Source organism: Physeter macrocephalus, chromosome 21, assembly GCF_002837175.3.
Source record: "Physeter macrocephalus isolate SW-GA chromosome 21, ASM283717v5, whole genome shotgun sequence".
Taxonomy (NCBI): domain Eukaryota; kingdom Metazoa; phylum Chordata; class Mammalia; order Artiodactyla; family Physeteridae; genus Physeter; species Physeter macrocephalus.
Window position 1 is genome coordinate 30,807,125 of NC_041234.1, and position 16,786 is coordinate 30,823,910.

The 16,786-nt window shown below is 44.5% G+C and overlaps 1 protein-coding gene across 1 annotated transcript; it reads right to left on the reverse strand.

Moving 5' to 3' along the window:
- Nucleotides 1–10,518: 10,518 nt before the first annotated feature.
- On the reverse strand, nt 10,519–15,299 carry LOC102983246 (ubiquitin specific peptidase 27 X-linked). Its single transcript, XM_028482310.1, has 2 exons — nt 15,212–15,299; nt 10,519–13,055 (listed from the first exon to the last, which is right to left on the reverse strand). Exons 1-2 carry the CDS (start codon nt 15,297–15,299, stop codon nt 10,783–10,785), a joined length of 2,361 nt encoding a protein of 786 aa, XP_028338111.1. The 3' UTR covers nt 10,519–10,782.
- Nucleotides 15,300–16,786: the final 1,487 nt, after the last annotated feature.

Genomic DNA, 16,786 nt, shown 5'->3' on the forward strand with positions numbered 1-16,786 from the left:
CCTTAAAATTCAGCCTTCTTTCTAATAAAAAGTATTAAAGGCCATACAGTTCCCCCTAAGTTCTGCTTTAGTGGTCTCTCACAAGTTTTAATATCGATGTTATCATTCAGTTCTAAATACTTCCTAATTTACATTATGACTTTTCTTTAAACTATGAGCTAATTAAAAGTGTTTTTTTAAACATTCCAAACAATTTTTAAAGCTTGTTGTTGTTGTTTATTTCTAATTAAGTTAGTTCAGGGAAAGTGATCTGGATGAAACCAATTCTGTGGTATTTATTGAGACTTACTTTATAGCCAAGAATGTGGTCAATATCCCAAGTGTGCTTGAAAACAAAGTGTATGTATTACCTCTTATGTGCATGGCAATATATTTGTGAGTGTGTGTGTGTTTGTGTATGTATATATATGTGTAATATATATTATTGTGTGTGTGTATATATATATCCATCCATTAGATTGAACTTGATAATTGTACAGTTCAGATATATGTTCTTATTGCCTTTTTTGTCTGATTAATCTAACAGTCTCTAAGGAAGGTATGCTAAAATCTCCCCCTATGATTATAGATTTGTCAGTTTATCCTCATAATTCTGACCATTTTTCCTTTATATATTTTGAAGCTATGTTACTAAATATATAAAATTTAGAATTTTTATATCTTCCTACTAAACTGTTCCTTTTATCATTACATAGTGATGCTCTCTATCACTAATAATGATTTTGGTCTTATAATCTATTTTGTATGTTATAAACAGAGCTACGCCAGCTTTCTTTCATTTAGGATTTTCCTGAATATCTTTTTTCATTCCTTAATACTTCCAAACTGTGACCTTTTGTTTTAGATATGTCTCTTTTAAAGAGCACATGGCTAGATTTTTCAAAATCCAATCTGACACTATTAACTGGAGAATTTAATCCATGTGGATTATTGTTGTCTTGTATTATTGTATTTGGATTTGTTACCACCATTATTTTTTAACATCTTTATTGGACTATAATTGCTTTACAATGGTGTGTTAGTTTCTGCTTTACAACAAAGTGAATCAGTTATACATATACATATGTTCCCTATTACCACCATTTTTATTTGCGCTTTCTATTTACCCTAATTTTTCAGCACTTCTTTATTTTTCTTCTCCTTTCTTGCCTTCAATTTGATTGATGGGGGTTTTCCCGTTCAGTAGCTTGGAAGTTATACAGTCTTTTTTGTTGTTGTTTGTTTTTGTTTCTGTTTTTGGCTGTATTGGGTCTTTGTTGCTGTGCGTGGGCCTTCTCTAGTTGCAGCGAGTGGGGGTTACTCTTCGTTACAGTGCATGGGCTTCTCATCATGGTGGCTTCTCTTGTTGCAGAGCATGGGCTCTAGGTGCACGGGCTTCAGTAGTTGTGGCACGTGGGCTCAGTAGTTGTGGCTCGTGGGCTCTAGAGTGCAGGCTCAGTAGTTGTGGCGCACGGGCTTAGTTGCTCCACGGCATGTGGGATCTTCCCGGACCAGGGCTTGAACCCATGTTCCCTGCATTGGCAGACGGATTCTTAACCACTCCACCACCAGGGAAGCCCTATATAGTCTTTTAAAAATTATTCCATTTTCTCCCTCTACTAGTGGGTAAATTAGGAAATTATGCACTGCACTCTGTTTCTATTTTTTAATGGTTACCTCAGAAATAATGACATGCATAATTAACTTACAAAAGTCTAAAATGAAAAAAAATTCCTTTACCTTCCTTCCAGATAATACAAGAGTTTAGAACATTTTAACTCCATTGACTGTCCCAACTCACAAGCTTATTATTGTCTAGCATTTCAAGTCTAGACTACCAATGATTATTGTTTAATACCTCATATTTATTTACATTTGTCCACATGTTTACCATCATCTTTACTTTTCATTCTTTCATTCATCCCATATCTTCCATCTGGGATAATTTTCCTTCTACTTTTTACTTACAGTGCACTCCTTTGGATTTTCTTCAGTGAGTATCTGCTGGTGAGGAACTATCTCAATGTTTGTGTGAAAATGTCTTTATTTCACTCTCATTCTTTAAAAAAAATTTTGCTGAGCATAGAATACTAAGTTAACAATCAGCAAATTGAAGATCATTCCACTATCTTCTGATTGTTGAGACGTCAGCTGTCAGTCTAATGACTGTTCCTATGACATGATCTGTCATCTTTCTTTGACTTCATTTTCTCTCTCTGGTTTTTTGCAGAGTCTGGGTTAGACCTCTTTTTATTTATCCTACCTAGGATTTGTTGGGCTTCTTGAATGTGTGGGTTGATTTCTTTCATTAGGATGAGAAACATTCTCAGCCATTATCTCTTCAAATATTGACTCTGCCCCATCAATATTCATATTCTCTTTCTCTCACACTATAATCAGATGTGTGCTAGATTTTCTCATTGTATCCTCCACGTCTCTTACTCTCTTTCCTGTATTTTCTATTTCGTTTCCTCTCTCCATACAGCATTATTGATCATGTCTTCAGGTTTATCTTCTAGTTCATTAATGCTCTCTTCACTTATGTCCACATTTCTGCCAGATACATTTACTGAGTTGGTATTTTTCACTTCTAGAAGTTATTTTTCATTTTTTCCCAATATGCGATATCACTTTTTATAGATTTCTCTTCCCTGTGGATATTTTAAAATTAACAATTTGTTTCTTTAAACATGTATACATAGTTGTTTTAAAATATGGGTCTGGTAATTCTCTTATCTGAAATCTGTGTGAGTCTGTTTCTGTTATTTCTCATCCCTGCTGTTTCTAACTCAAGTTGCCTTGTTTCCTTGTATGCCAATTTTAGTCTGTTTTCTGGTCATTGTGCCCTTGAAAACTTATTTGTGGGGGTTCCCTAAGGCCTGGAATGGATAGATTCTCCTCCAGAGGCTTTGTATTTGTTTCTACTGAGTACTGTGGAGTACTACCTGTCTGGAAGCCACTTAAATCCAAAGTAATAGCTTGAAGTTCCCTGGCTGATTCAGGCCATGGGTGATAGGGGTGCAAATCTGAGGACTGGAGTGTGGCCTCATTTTCTCAGGGATGATTTTTTTTTTACCCACTCCCCCCTTTTTAAAAATTTTATAATCTATGTATTTAATTTTTATTGAAATATAGTTGATTTACAATGTTGTGTTAGTTACAGCAAAGTGTACAGCAAAGTGATTCAGTTATACATATATATATGTAATATATTCTCTTTTTAGATTCCTTTCCATTATAGGTTACTACAAGATATTGAGTATAGTTCCCTGTGCTATACGGTAGGCCCTTGTTGGTTATCTATTTTATATATAGTAGTGTATATATTTTAATCCCAAAGTCCTAATTTATCCCTCCCCTTCCCCCTTTGATAACCGTAAGTTTGTTTTCTACATCTGTGAGTCTATATGTTTTGTAAATCAGTTCATTTGCATCATTTTTTTAGATTCCACATATAAACTATATCATATGATATTTGTCCTTCTCTGTTTGGCTTACTTCACTTAGTATGATAATCTCTAGGTCATGTTGCTGCAAATGGCATCATTTCATTCTTTTTTATGGCTGAATAATATTCCATTGTGTATATGTACTACATCTTCTTTATCCATTCCTCTGTTGGATATTTAGGTGCTTCCCTGTCTTGGCTATTGTAAATAGTGTTGCTATGAACATTGGGGTGCATGTATCTTTTCGAATTAGAGTTTTCCCCAGACATATGCCCAGGAGTGGGATCACTGAATCATGTGGTAACTCTATTTTTAGTTTTTTAAGGAAACTCCATACTGTTCTCCATCCCACTCCCCTTTTTTATACCCTTTATTTTTAGCAAGAGAGCTCTGCTTGGTGCCTAGACAGCCTTTTGTACAGTTCTCTGGGACTGTTCGGAACAGGGGCAGATTTCATTCTGGTTGGCCCTTACACAGCTGATATAGCTCTTTGTGGTCTCAGCTTAATGTGGAGAGGGCCTCCTATTAAACCCCTACCATGGGCTGGCCCTGAGCCTTAACTTCTCTCCCTCCAGCCCTTTGTGGCCACTGGTTCAAAGCTCAGGTGGGCAATGTAGGCAAATGCCCTCAGAGCAAATTGGCTTTGGTGTGCCAATACTCTACTTAACCTGTCTGGTTACAAGCTTTCATCCAAAAATTGGTCTGAAAGTTTCCCTTTGTCCTCTCAGCTCTTCAGTGGTTTTGAAAATTTGTATCCAGTATATTTCATTACTTCAGTAGGAAAGTTGAATCAAATAACCAAGCCTGCCATTGCCAGAAACTAGAAGTCCACACTCTTAAATGTTTAAACATTCATACTTGACTTAACAAGGTCCAAACGCAGGCAATATCCCTACTCTCCTCCCAAACAATACAAGAGCCTTAGAATGCTTTAAATATTAATAGCCTCCTGCTGTTTTACATGTTTTTGCGCTCTAGTGCCAGTTTTTTTTATACTTCCATATGATTCAACATTATTGTTTCATGCATTTAATGCTTATTTAGATTGCCCCATGTTTACCAATATTTGTTCACTGTTCCTTGCCTCCTATTCATTCCTCCTCTCCAGTTTCAATTTCCTTCTTCCTGAAGTATATCTTTCAGTAGTTATTTTAGTTAAGTCTATTATTGCTGAACTTTCTTAGGTTTATTTTTTTCTGAAAACATCCTTATTCCACTCTCAAAAAAAAAAAAAAGAGTACAAGTCCATCTCATCAGTATTTCTTGGGAGTACTAATTCTCCTCCTTGTGGCAACTGGTGACTCACCTTCATGGCATGTCATTTCTTTGCAAGTACAATCTTTTTATTGTTTGTTTCTGAGTACATCTTGGGTAGATATTGTCTTTTTCTGTGGGACTCTATGTGCCCAGTATTGTAAAAATGTGTTTGCTTTTGCTGAGGTTCTAGAGGTTTGAATTGTTCTGCTCCAATTTTTTTAATTTTTCAGCATGTGATTCCCATAATATACAGTAGGGTAAATTTAGACCCCATATCCACATATGACATAGGCCTGGGATTTTTATTTCTTCTTGTGGCTCCAGAGAGAGCATAAGACTTTTCATGGCTTACTCTCCAAACCCCTTTTTAATGAACAGAGAAGCTACTAAAGGCTTTATCCAGCGGTTTTAATTACAGCTTCTCTGCCTCTGGTGGACCTGAGGCTCTGTTGCCAGTACCTGCATGAGCACTAGATTCGCAGCTTGAGCCCCTAGCCCCTACGGCCTGATATCTAGAACCAATACCACAAATAGGTTATTGCAATGTCCGTTTACAATTACTAGACTGGCTTTTTCTTTTTTCTCTGGAGATTTTACCTATTGTTTTTTTAAGCTCAGCTATAAATTAAAATTTTTGTTACAGTTTATCTAGTGTTATTATGTGTTTGTAGTTGAGAGGGGCGCTATTCATGTCGTCTTAGTGTGCTATATTGCCAGAAGAAAATCTTACTTTATACATATGATTTTGCGCTGTATTTTCTCTTATCACATCCATCCTCATAAGTATGCACTTCTCTGAGTTCTAAGGAAATTAAGTCTCCCTCAGGACCATCTAGATTAAGGGTACATATGAGGCCAGGTCTCTGTAGCATGTTGGATCATTCTCTGGATATACCACCTATGTAGTTTAAATACATCACTCCCCTGGGGTCTAAATTTCCTTAGCAGAGTGATTTTCAACTTCACAAAATTTTAGTAGCAGAACTCTTTCTTCAGATATTACTTAGAACCCCCAAATATAAAATCAATAACTCCCTCTTATTGATTTTATATTTCAGAGTTCCTGATTCTCACCAATTTGCCCCTCCTCTAGCTCCCCAAGGTGTTCTCCAGGGCCATCTTCACAGATTCCTTGGGCACCAAGTACCACAGTGTGAAAACAAACTGAATGTGGTCCTCAGAGTGTGGTCCCAGAGCCAGAAGTATAAGAATCAACTGGGAATGTGTTTGAAATGCAAGTCCCAGGACTACTGAAATCAGAAACTCTGGGGGTGGGACCCAGCAATCTGCGTGTTTACAAGCCCTCTAGGTGATTCTGATGCACGTTTAAGTTTGAGGCCTCACTAGAATAGAGTATCCCATTCAGGAGCTATTGGAACAGGGTTGGAGTATTGCCCAAAATTAACATTTCTGGGTGCCTAAATAAGCCCAAACTTATCTGGCAGGCTGTTTTCCATCCACTGTTTTCTTGTACATGAAGGTGATTAAAGACCCAGGCCTTTGCAATGGCCTGGGTCCCTTTGAATTGGTTCAATAAGTGAGAAATCACTAGGAAGAGTAGGGAATCCTTACTTTTAGTTCATTAGGCAGAAATAATGACACTCTACATAATTTTTCTTGAAAACAAGACTTCATATCTGAAGCTCATAAAATAATGTTGAGCAAAAGAAGCCAGACACAAAAGCGTACATACTGAACCGTTCCTTTTATAGATGGCACTTTAAAAGGCAACACTAATCTACAGTGAAAAAAGTCAGAATAGGGATTACCCTTTGGGGTTATTGACTGTAAGGAAGCAGAAAGGGGGCCTGACTTATGGGTAACATTCTATTTCTTGATCTGAGTGCTGTTTACAGAGGTGTGTTCATTTTGTAGAAATTCATGAAGTTGTACCCTGATGATATGTGTATTTCCTGTATATTTGATATGCTTCAATGCAAGAGTTTAAAAGTAGGATTAGGTCACCTGCAGGGGAAGGTCAGTGTGTAAATGACACACTACTGTGGGTGCTCGGCTACATACTCTCAGAGAACCAGGGCCTTTGCTTCTGGGTGTGAAATACATATTTGGTGCAAACATAGGTTCCTGGCACCAGGTCTATTGCGTTATGACAGTGAGTAGTATGGGGTCCATTTTTGTTTGTTTGTAATTTATCTTTATTTTTATAGCGGAGTAAAGCTGATTTACAATGCTGTGTCTTTCTGGTGTACATCCACTTGATTCACTTACAGAGAGACATATATATATTCTTTTCCATATTCTTACCAGTCTTATATATTCTCTTACAGTGATTACAGTGTGTTGAGTCGAATTCTATGTGCTATACAGTGCTTTTTCTTGATTGGAAAAGACCTCTTGGTTGATGGCATCCCTGATCAGGATTCCCTGTGGATGGGGAAGAAGTGAGGCAGTTACCAAATGTGACCTGTAGGCCAGAGTAAGTTTCAGCACCTGGCTACTCCAGGAAATGGGAAGTGATAGGGTTCTGGATTTCCAAATCCAATTGGAAATTGGATTTCCAATTTCTTAGGCCAAGAAACTGTGGGAAGCATGTGTAGTGGGACCATTGCTTGGTCCCTCATCCTGAGCTCTATGGGTGGATAAGGCCCCCAGTTGTGAGCACCCATCTTTTGCCTGTACCCTTCTGGGCCCAGATCATAAATCTACATATGAACTGAGTTTCCCTGGCTTTATCAGCTTGTGGAAGTAGAGTCTCAGTTAAAGAATTAGCTTACATTTCACCAGCTCTTGCCCGCATCTGCTCACACAGGAATTCCAGCCCCCATGTAAAATAGCCCAATTGCGTCTGAAGGTCCCCAATATGTCACAAACCAATCTGTTTTGGGCATCTCCCATGTTCTTCCTCACTTATTCTGGGCCCCATTTTTGTGTGCTTTGCCCATGAAGCTGCTTCAGGAGTATTTACGCCCTCCCTGCCACCCCACTGCTGCTGGCCCACCATGGGAATATTAATGAAGGTGCCAAGGGTGCTACTTCCTGATCCCCCTAAAGGCCCCAACCATGGAGGTGCCCGCCCATGTACCAGACATGCTCAAACATGCCTGAATGGCATTTGAGCTCAAGGTAACACATACCTGCCAAATACATGATGCCCCGGTTCCCACAGTGATGTGATCTGAAAGCAGGCTCTGCTGCTGTTACACTCCATGGCTCAATTGGGGGGTTGGTGATGGGTAGGGGCATAGGGCTGGGCTTGAATGGCTCCCCTGTTGCTGAGGGACAATGGTGTTTTCCAGACAGAGGCGAGTGCTTCAATCAGGAACTGCCACGTACAGCTGCTCCCTCTGGTGGTCTGTGCCTTCCACCAGTGGAGACACAGGGAGATCAGCTTCAGCAGCCTCGCGCCATTCATATCTCTTAGAACTATTCCTGAGTACAGGGTATTTAAAAGACAGTTTCTGTATCAGACAAACCCGAAATGAAGAATATTCTATTAAAAATGCTAATGCCATACAAGATGCAGAAAGGCTGTGAAAATATTCCTGATTAAAGGAGGCTAAAGAGACATGACAGCTAAAAGCAATACCTCATCCTGGACCAGATCCTGTGATGAAGAGGAAAAATGCTATAAAGGACATTATTGGGTCACCAGACAAAACCGGAGTACAAATGGTAAATAATAGTATTATACCAATGTTTAATTTACTGAAGCTGTTAACTATACTGTGATGTAGGGAACATGCCTATTCTTAGGAAGTGCACACTGAGGTACTCGGGCATAAAGGGCCATGATGTTATCTGTCCTCAGTCGGTCCAAACACACACACACACACACATGGGAGTGCATACATGCAAACGATAAAGCAAATGGGGTAAAATGTTAGCAATAGGTAAATCTGTTCTTTATACTATTTGTTCTTTTTGAAACTTTCCTGTAAGTTTGAAATTATTTCCAAATGAAAACGTTTTACAAATGTAAAAGACAGCATCTGTGCAAGCAGTCAGGATCTGGTGGCACATGCCTGACTGAACTCTTCCTGTGGCAGAGATGAGGAAGGAGGACATGGCGGTCTTCCCAGGCAGGGCTCCCGCACATCCCAAAGGGGAGTCAGATACCTGCATGAAGGTGCCAAGTGGCATCTGAGGCCACTTACCTCTTGCTCTCCCCCAGCCTACAAGATATCAAAAATAACACTTTTTACACTTTCTCCTGAGGATTATGAGCCTTGGGGTGTGGGGATGATGAAAATTTGGTTATGAAAGGAAGGTGATTTGGTTAATTCATCCATCTGGAAAATGTTTCAAATACTATGTGCCAGGGTCTGTGCTAGGGGCTGAGGACATAGCCCAGGGTACAAGAGGAGACACAATCCCTGTCCTAAAAACGCCTATGAGCTAGCAGGGGATGCATCCACAACCACACAAATAAATATACATTTCCAAAGAGCTGACCATGAAGTAGATTTGGGGAGCCCTGGGGGAGCCCAGCCTCTTACCAGAGCCAGTGAATCCAAGCCCCATGGCTCTGAAACATTCAGTTCCCCTCCTCCCCCTCAGGATTTTCTAGGTACTAGGTCCTTTTGTATTTGATGCTGAGGAGAAAAGAAGGAACCACCACCAGTGCTTAACCCGTCCTGGGCACATCCCATCTGTTTGAGCTTAGCCCTCCACAGGCCACTCTGCCCTCCGTGAGAATCACAGAGGAGGCCAACATGCCACTCCCCCACTACCCCTGGGCTGGTGGACCAGTGAGCTTTGGAAAACAGTCTTTCTCCTGATCTATGCCTGTAGGTGAACATAGCTATGCCCATAATGCTTTTGGAGGGCAAAGACCACCAACACCCTCACGTGGAAGCCTGTCAGCCTACTGGCCCTGAGTCCCGTCACTGGGGTGCTGAGTCATGATAACAACATGACAGTTTTCCAAATGGACAGAATAATGACTTTGGGGGGACAGCTGTGGTTCTCCCCCCAGTCCCGGGTGTGGAAACGACTGGGATGCCCTGTACACAGGGAAAATAGTGGGATCCACTGCCTTGGGGCTCCAAGTAGACAGTACTGGGGAGGGAGTTATGAGTGTGAGTGTGTGTGTGTGTGTGTGTGTGTGTGTGACTACACGTGACACAATGTGTGTCCCTTCTGTCCATGGGTCTCAGGTAGGGCTGACCCTCGCCTCTAATGCATTCTGGTCCTGGTCCAAAGAAGTTTCAGATCCAACAAACACTTACTGAGCCCCTACAAAGTTCCAAGCCTTTTTACTTTATACTTTGACACATTTTATATCCTTTAATCTTTAACAGTAACCCTTTAAGGTAGGAATTATCTGCATTGTACAGATGAGAAAACAATAGCAAAGAGGTTCATTGATTTGCTCAAGTATATCATACAGCTTTTTTTTTTTTTAAAAAAAAACACTCACACACTATACTCTTAGCTGAGGCCTGTCTGTGTTGGTTGCTTATCTTACAGTGTTTCTTGTCTTCTCTACCTTTGGAGCAATTGCTCCCCTTATACAAAAGCCCCCTTCTTTCTTGTTTCACAGGCCCACGTGGGCTTTTCTTTGTTTAATACTGCATTTAATAGCACAAAAAATCACGAATACAAAGAAACTGGCAAAGGTGTTTGTCAATGAGATATCCCTGCCTCCTCCACTTTTCCGCTTTCATACCCATATATGTAATGGGCTACATTTGTATGAACTTTTCCTTTTTCCCCCCAGACATATAACTGCTATGTGATTGGTCAGTTGAAGCTGAAACACCCATGGAGAAAGATGTTTTACGGTTACAAGGGCACACACCCCCCCACACACCACCCCCCTCCCACCCCACACTTTCCCACACAATCTTTTGGAGGAATATAGGATATGTACCAGTGTCAGGATTTCCCTGCTCCTGCCTTCCCCACCCAGAGCATCCTGCCATTTAATCTTCCTTTAAATGACTGCTTAGACTAGAGCCTCTTCTCCCGCCCCTTCTATTTCTCTTCCAATCAGGACCTTTTAGACACTGGGAACTGTTCAATTCTTACTCTGTCAGGCCCGTGGGCCATGCAAGTAGGTCCTTTAAATCTCAATGCCAGTTGTAGTATGGGTGCTGTCATCTTCCATTACAGGTAGGTAGGTCTGTGTGTCACTTCAGTAGGCTTGTGTATTCACTTCTTTCACTTTTTCTGACTCATGTTCCAGGACCTGTTTGTGATAGAACAGTAAATACCCTTCACTGTCCAGAACGTCCTTAATACTGGCCTTGGTGATGACGGCATCATCACACTTGAACCACTGGTCCTTGTGGTGCCGGATGAAGCTGGTGTAGTGGCCACTCTCCAAGGTTCCTTGGTGATTAACCACAGCAAACAAGGAATACTTATTCTCGTCGTTTCCACTATTGGTTGGCAGCTGCAACTGTCCATTCATCCTGCTCTCTTTACTCGAGGCCATGAACGGTGTCATATCCAGCTCCAGAGGAAAGGATATGTATGTAGTGATCTTGCGCCTCTGTTTGGCTGAGTGTTCAAACCGTTTGAAATGAAAACAGGCAACGACAGGTAATTTATTCATTGTGAGCTGTTTGGTAGATTCCTGGTAGCTTTGGCAACTACCGCACTTGATTTTGGCACTGCTTCCTAAGTGCTCTGGCCTCGTAAACCTTCGCAGGCAGTCCGTGAGGGTGGTGATTCCTGGTATGTGGCTTTCCCCATTCACACTGCTCTCCCTCCCTGGGCTCATAGGCCAGAAGGAGGTGCAAGAGCCAGGCAAGTCCAAACTGATGTCCCAGCATGGGTCTATCGTGGTGGAGACACCATGGCAGGCTTGACAGGTAACATCAGATTGCAGGCCACCTGTGAAGATTTGGTCAATGATGCAGTTACAGTGGTTGGGATTGTTGGCTGCCTTCCCGGCATCATCACCTTTGCAGTGCCTGTGCAGGACATCTAACGCTGCGATGAGGAACTCATGGGCATCCTGTTGCCTGTACCCTGCTAAATGTCGTGCGTGTATCCACACCAGGTGCAGTAATTTATAGGGAACGTGAGGAGATGGATTTCCAGAATACAACTCCCGAAAAAGCGAAGACATCTCACAGACCAGACACAACTCGGGACTTGGCATTTCACATCTGTGCCTGTCGGAGAGGAAGAAATCTCTTAGGATCGGAGTGTGGGTAAGGGCCTGGACGATGCAGTTCATAAAGCACGTGTTGCCAAGATTGATTAGTCCTCTTAAACCGATGGTAAAGCTGGAGGTAATTCTTCTTCTCCTTGGGTTGTGGCCCAGCAGTTCTAACTCGGGTTTGGTTGTCTCCCAGGTTGGATATTTCTCACTGAGGCCTGGCATTGAACACTGCTGGTGAGAAACCTCGGTTGAGGTGGAAGCTTGTAATTTCAAAGCTTCCCCTTGCTCTTCTTTGGCAATTTGCTCAATGTCTTTGTCATATACATAATCCTTACACATAAAGCAGTATATACCTCCGTAATAAAGGTCTACAGCTAAGTTGTGTTGTTTTGTCTCAGCGTGCTCATGAATGTGTTTCTCTGTGAAGCAGCCAAAGAAGACACAGGAAAGGCAAGAGTGGAGTCTGTTCAAATGGGTGCCGCACACATGGCAGATGCACGACTTTGCCTTGCTTTTCCTGGTCTCTGGGGTTCCACACCACACGAAGCACTGGTAGATCACCCGCAGTTCCTGCCTCCAGTTCTCTCCCACCTTAAAGCTGTTCACGTGGGAACAGCCTGGTGGACCCACAGCGAAATCCACATCCAGGCATCCGCCCCCAGGGCCGCGCCGGGGCCGGGGCCGGGGCGGGGGCCGTGGCCTAGGCTGCGGCGGGGTACGGAGCCGGGTCTGCGGCCGCGGCCGGGGTCGGCGGCGGGGGGCACGGCTGCGCCGCGGGGAGGGATCGGGGGGCCGCGGGGGATCGGAGGGAAGGGTGGGGAGAGGAACCTCGTCGCTGGCGCCGCCACCGCCGCTCCGCGCCGGGTTCTCATCCTCTGGCTCCTGCTTCGGCTCCCCCTTCGGCCCCTGCTCCGCCTCCCGTGCCGGCTCGGGTTCGGGGTCGGGCTCCAGCTTGAGCTCTACCCGGCGGCCCGAACCCTCCGCCGTCTCCACCTTCCCGGCAGCGTCCACCTTCCCTGCCGTCTCCACCTTCCCGGTGGCGTCCACCTTCCCGGCCGCCTCCACCTTCCCCGCCGCCTCCACCTTCCCCTCCACCTTCGCCTCCGCCTCCACCTTCCTCTCCGCCTTCTCCGCCGTCTCCGCCGTCTCCGCCTCCTCTGCTCCTCCGCCTCCACTGGCGGCGGCTCCTCCCCCTGCTCGCAGGGCTCGGGCGGCCACTGGGCGTGGCGGCGCGGGGGCCACGCAGACCTGGGGTGTCCCCCGCCCGGCCTGAGGGAGCGCGGTGGCTGTGGCAGCTGGACCCAAAAGGGACTTTCACTGAAGGAGGCGGCGGCGGAAGCAGGCGACGCCCCCGGGAATCCTCCCGCCGTAGCCCTCTAGCGGAGGCCGCTCTGCAGCCAGGCCCCGTTTCCTTTAATTCAATATTTCCCAAACTTGCTTGTTCACGAGAATCACGTGGGGAGCGTGTTAAAATTACTGATTCCTTGGCTCCACCCGCAGCCCCACTGAATCAGAGTCTCGAAGGGACGTGCTCCGGAACCTGTATCTTTAACTAGGGCCCGAGAGGATTCTTATGATCAGGCAAGTTTGGGAAACACAGCTCTAATTCATTGAGGCTGGCGGGAAGGGGGGCGGGGACCGCGCAGTCTCTTTAAGGCGCTTCCAGTTCTCGGCTCCAATCGCTGCTCTGACCCCCTTCATCGCCTCCTCCCCTCTCCTCGTCCTTCCCTTCATCCATGTATCCTCCCCCAGCCCTGCGGGGCCAGGGATGGAAGGGTAGCCAAGTCCAGAAACGCCCCTGGGGCTCGGAAATGGCCCCCCAGAGGCCGGGTCCTGAGGAGCGCTGGCAGAAGCTGTGATAGGCCATCATCTTTGAGACTGAGCGTGTCCCCATCCCTGTCCCAGGCTCCCTGCCCACCCGAGGCTCTGCCCTGCCCCATAAGGATGAAGCCCCAGCTCCATTCTGGGACAGGCCTGGACCCCAGATCCAGAGGGGTAGAGCTCCCAAGGCCACCGGGCCCGAAGAGGCATGTCCCACGCCCATCTTATCGGTGCTCTGCACAGCCTCTGCCTGCTCCTCGCCTCCTCTTCACCTTTTCCTCGGGCTCCCAAGGCCAAGGGTGGGCTGAGGGTTTGGCAGCCGGCCTTTTGGCCCAGCAGACGCTGAGCCGCCCGGGGAGCAGTGGGAGGAACAAGGCACAACAAGGCCGTGCCTACTGCTGGCATCTCCCCTACAGCTGAGAGAGGGGCCTGAACTACAGGACACTGTCCCAAGACCCTCAAGCCCTAGCAGAGGCCCGGGGCGGGCAGCAGGTGGGAGGGGCGGGGAAGCAGCTTCCATCTGTGGAGCTGCCGGTGGGGGGAGTGGGCGGCCACGCGTCTGGGAGGCGCTGCTGCGCTGAGAGCTGCTGGCAGTGGGCAGCTGCACCAAGGGGCCCACGAAGACTGAGCCCAGAACAAGCGGCTTAGGTCTTGGGCAGCTGGGGGATGTTGGGAAGCGACCGCAAGTGCTGGTTCCGGGGAGTGCAGCCCAGGGCAGGCGTCAGCACAAGGCTCAGGAGAAGCACATAGCCCATGCTCGAGAGTCAGGGAGACTGTGTTCCAGGAAGAGTCTGGCCTCTGAGTCCTGGTGATAGCTGGCCTTGGCCCAGTACACACTGCACTGCCCGGCCCGTGGGGCTGTGCTGCCTGATTACATTGTGGCAGAGTTCTCCCTGGTTAGCGGGGGATATCACCCCTCCGCCTGGCCCCCTTCCTCCAGGTAGGGGGACGTGCCTAGGCCTCCTGGGGTCGGCAGCAGGAGGTGGTTGTCAGGAATCAGGAGCCCCTAAAGAGGATAGGATGCTGGTTCCCATACACCTGAGGTCCCCAGAGCTGCCCTCGTGCCTCCCCTTTCAGCATCCTTCCAATAAATGCCTGCCCTTTTTGGCCTGCAACAAGAGGAACTGCAACTAGAGCACCACTGAAGGAATCCTGCTCCTGCAAGGGTGGGGGCGGGGAAGCACAGGAGATACTCTCATCCCACCTCCACAGAGTAACAGACATCAAAGAGACCTAAAGATCTCAGTGCACCCAAGGCTATCTGCCACTGAAGGCTAACCATGGCAACCTGACTGCTTTACGGATCATCTTCCTGCAGAAGCCCCCACGTCCAGCATGTTCTGGAATGGAAGGGGGCGGCTCTGCCATCATTCACTCACTCAACAAGTGTCTATTCAGCGCCTGCCCAGACCAGGTGTTGTACTAGGAGCTGTACCAAACACGCTTGCTCCAAGGCCAGAATCAGGGCTGGGTTCCCCAAAAGGCAGACTGAGGAAGTGTCTAGGTCACCAGCAGAGAAGAGACACCAAAAACAAAAGAATCAAGAAAAAAATATCAGAAACAGTTTGACATTCTATTTTTTTTAAACAGTCCTCATGGGAAAAGTCAGAATTTTATTGTACTTCCTTACATTCCTTTCCTGATAGCATGTTGCTTTTGCTCTGAATCACATGCGGGGGCGAGTGGGGGGGGTCAGCATAATCTTTTCGATGCTTCATGCTTGTATGGGTCTGGATTCAGTCCTGGGCGAATGCCACCATCTCTGCCTCACAAAGACCCGACTGAAGGCTAGCCAGAGGGACTGACCTAAGAAGAGACCCCCTCCTCATTACAGCTGCCATGCCTAGGGTTGAATACAACTCTGGCCACAAGGTGGCAAAAGAGTATATGATGCTCCCTCTGATATTTGTTTTGTATGTTTATATAAAACTTGGTTTATATCAAAATGCTCTCTAAAATATTTTTTAACGTTGTGCTCCTTCACACACATTTAGGTTGTCGTCTCAAATTTTGCATCCAAAATGTCAAGCTGCAAATAATGTGATTTCTGACAGATATTAACATTCACAAACAAAATGTCACAGTTTTACGTGAAAGCAGTGGAACCTAAATACGTTAGTGATTTGAGAGCCACCGTCATGTTTTAAAAATTCATAACCGAGCTCTTCTTTGACAGTTAGGAGGTGTACATTTTCCCTTTTCTCCCTGGATTCTCAATTCCATTTTATTCTTCTAACAGAATTTTATCTTTATAATATATATTTTTGCACTTGAAATGATTTTATTGATTATCCTATCGTATTTCCCTGCAGCAAAAATATGTGCATATTCTGCTATTTAAATGCTTTTTAAATGTTCCTGTGATCCTAAAGCTCTAAGTGTTGTTCAAAATTTAATTTTGCTCAAGTAATCATGACAATTAGTATTGGAATATGACAGATCAAAAAAATTGTAAACATATTACAAAAAATTGTAAACATATTACAAATTTTGATGGGTAATTATTAAACATAAAAACAAAAATTTACTAAAGGTAGATAAGTCTTTTTTTTTTTAAAGGTTGGTGTATCCATAGATAAATATTGCTTATTTTTAGAGTGAGGCAGGATTCAGCATCAATTCTCTTACTACATTTTTTTGGTTAAACGTTAGCACACAGAAACCTCTTTTATATAAAAAAGTAAATGGGAATGGATATTTTGTTTTAGCAGTATCACTCAAGTATCTGAACTCCTTTGAAGATATATGGGGGGAAATTACACAATGATTTACCTTCAAAATTATTTTTCATGATTAGTCAGCTGACAGCTCCATTGGGTTCGCTTTCAATTTTACTGGAAGCCATCTGAATTGCAAAAGGATTTGATACCAATATATTCATTTGTTAGAGCAATTTGTTTCTTCACCGTCGGCAGCAGTGTTTCGAACTGTCTCTCTGGTTCCCTGAGGATTTTTTCAAAGATATGCTTTTCTTTTGTAAAGTGCAAAAAGGACTATTGTGAAAAGGGAGATGGAAAAAGAGAGCCAGCTTGATTCTTCCACTGCTAGTGTGTTCTCAGGCAGATCAATTTTAGGAAATATGAAAATGAAATTTGAGGATGTAGAAATCGATCCCCTTAAAACTGTAAGTGCTTATTTACCCCTTGGAAAGTCCTATAGCCCCAGGGTAATACACACTCCACTTTTTGTGTGTGTGTGTGTGTGT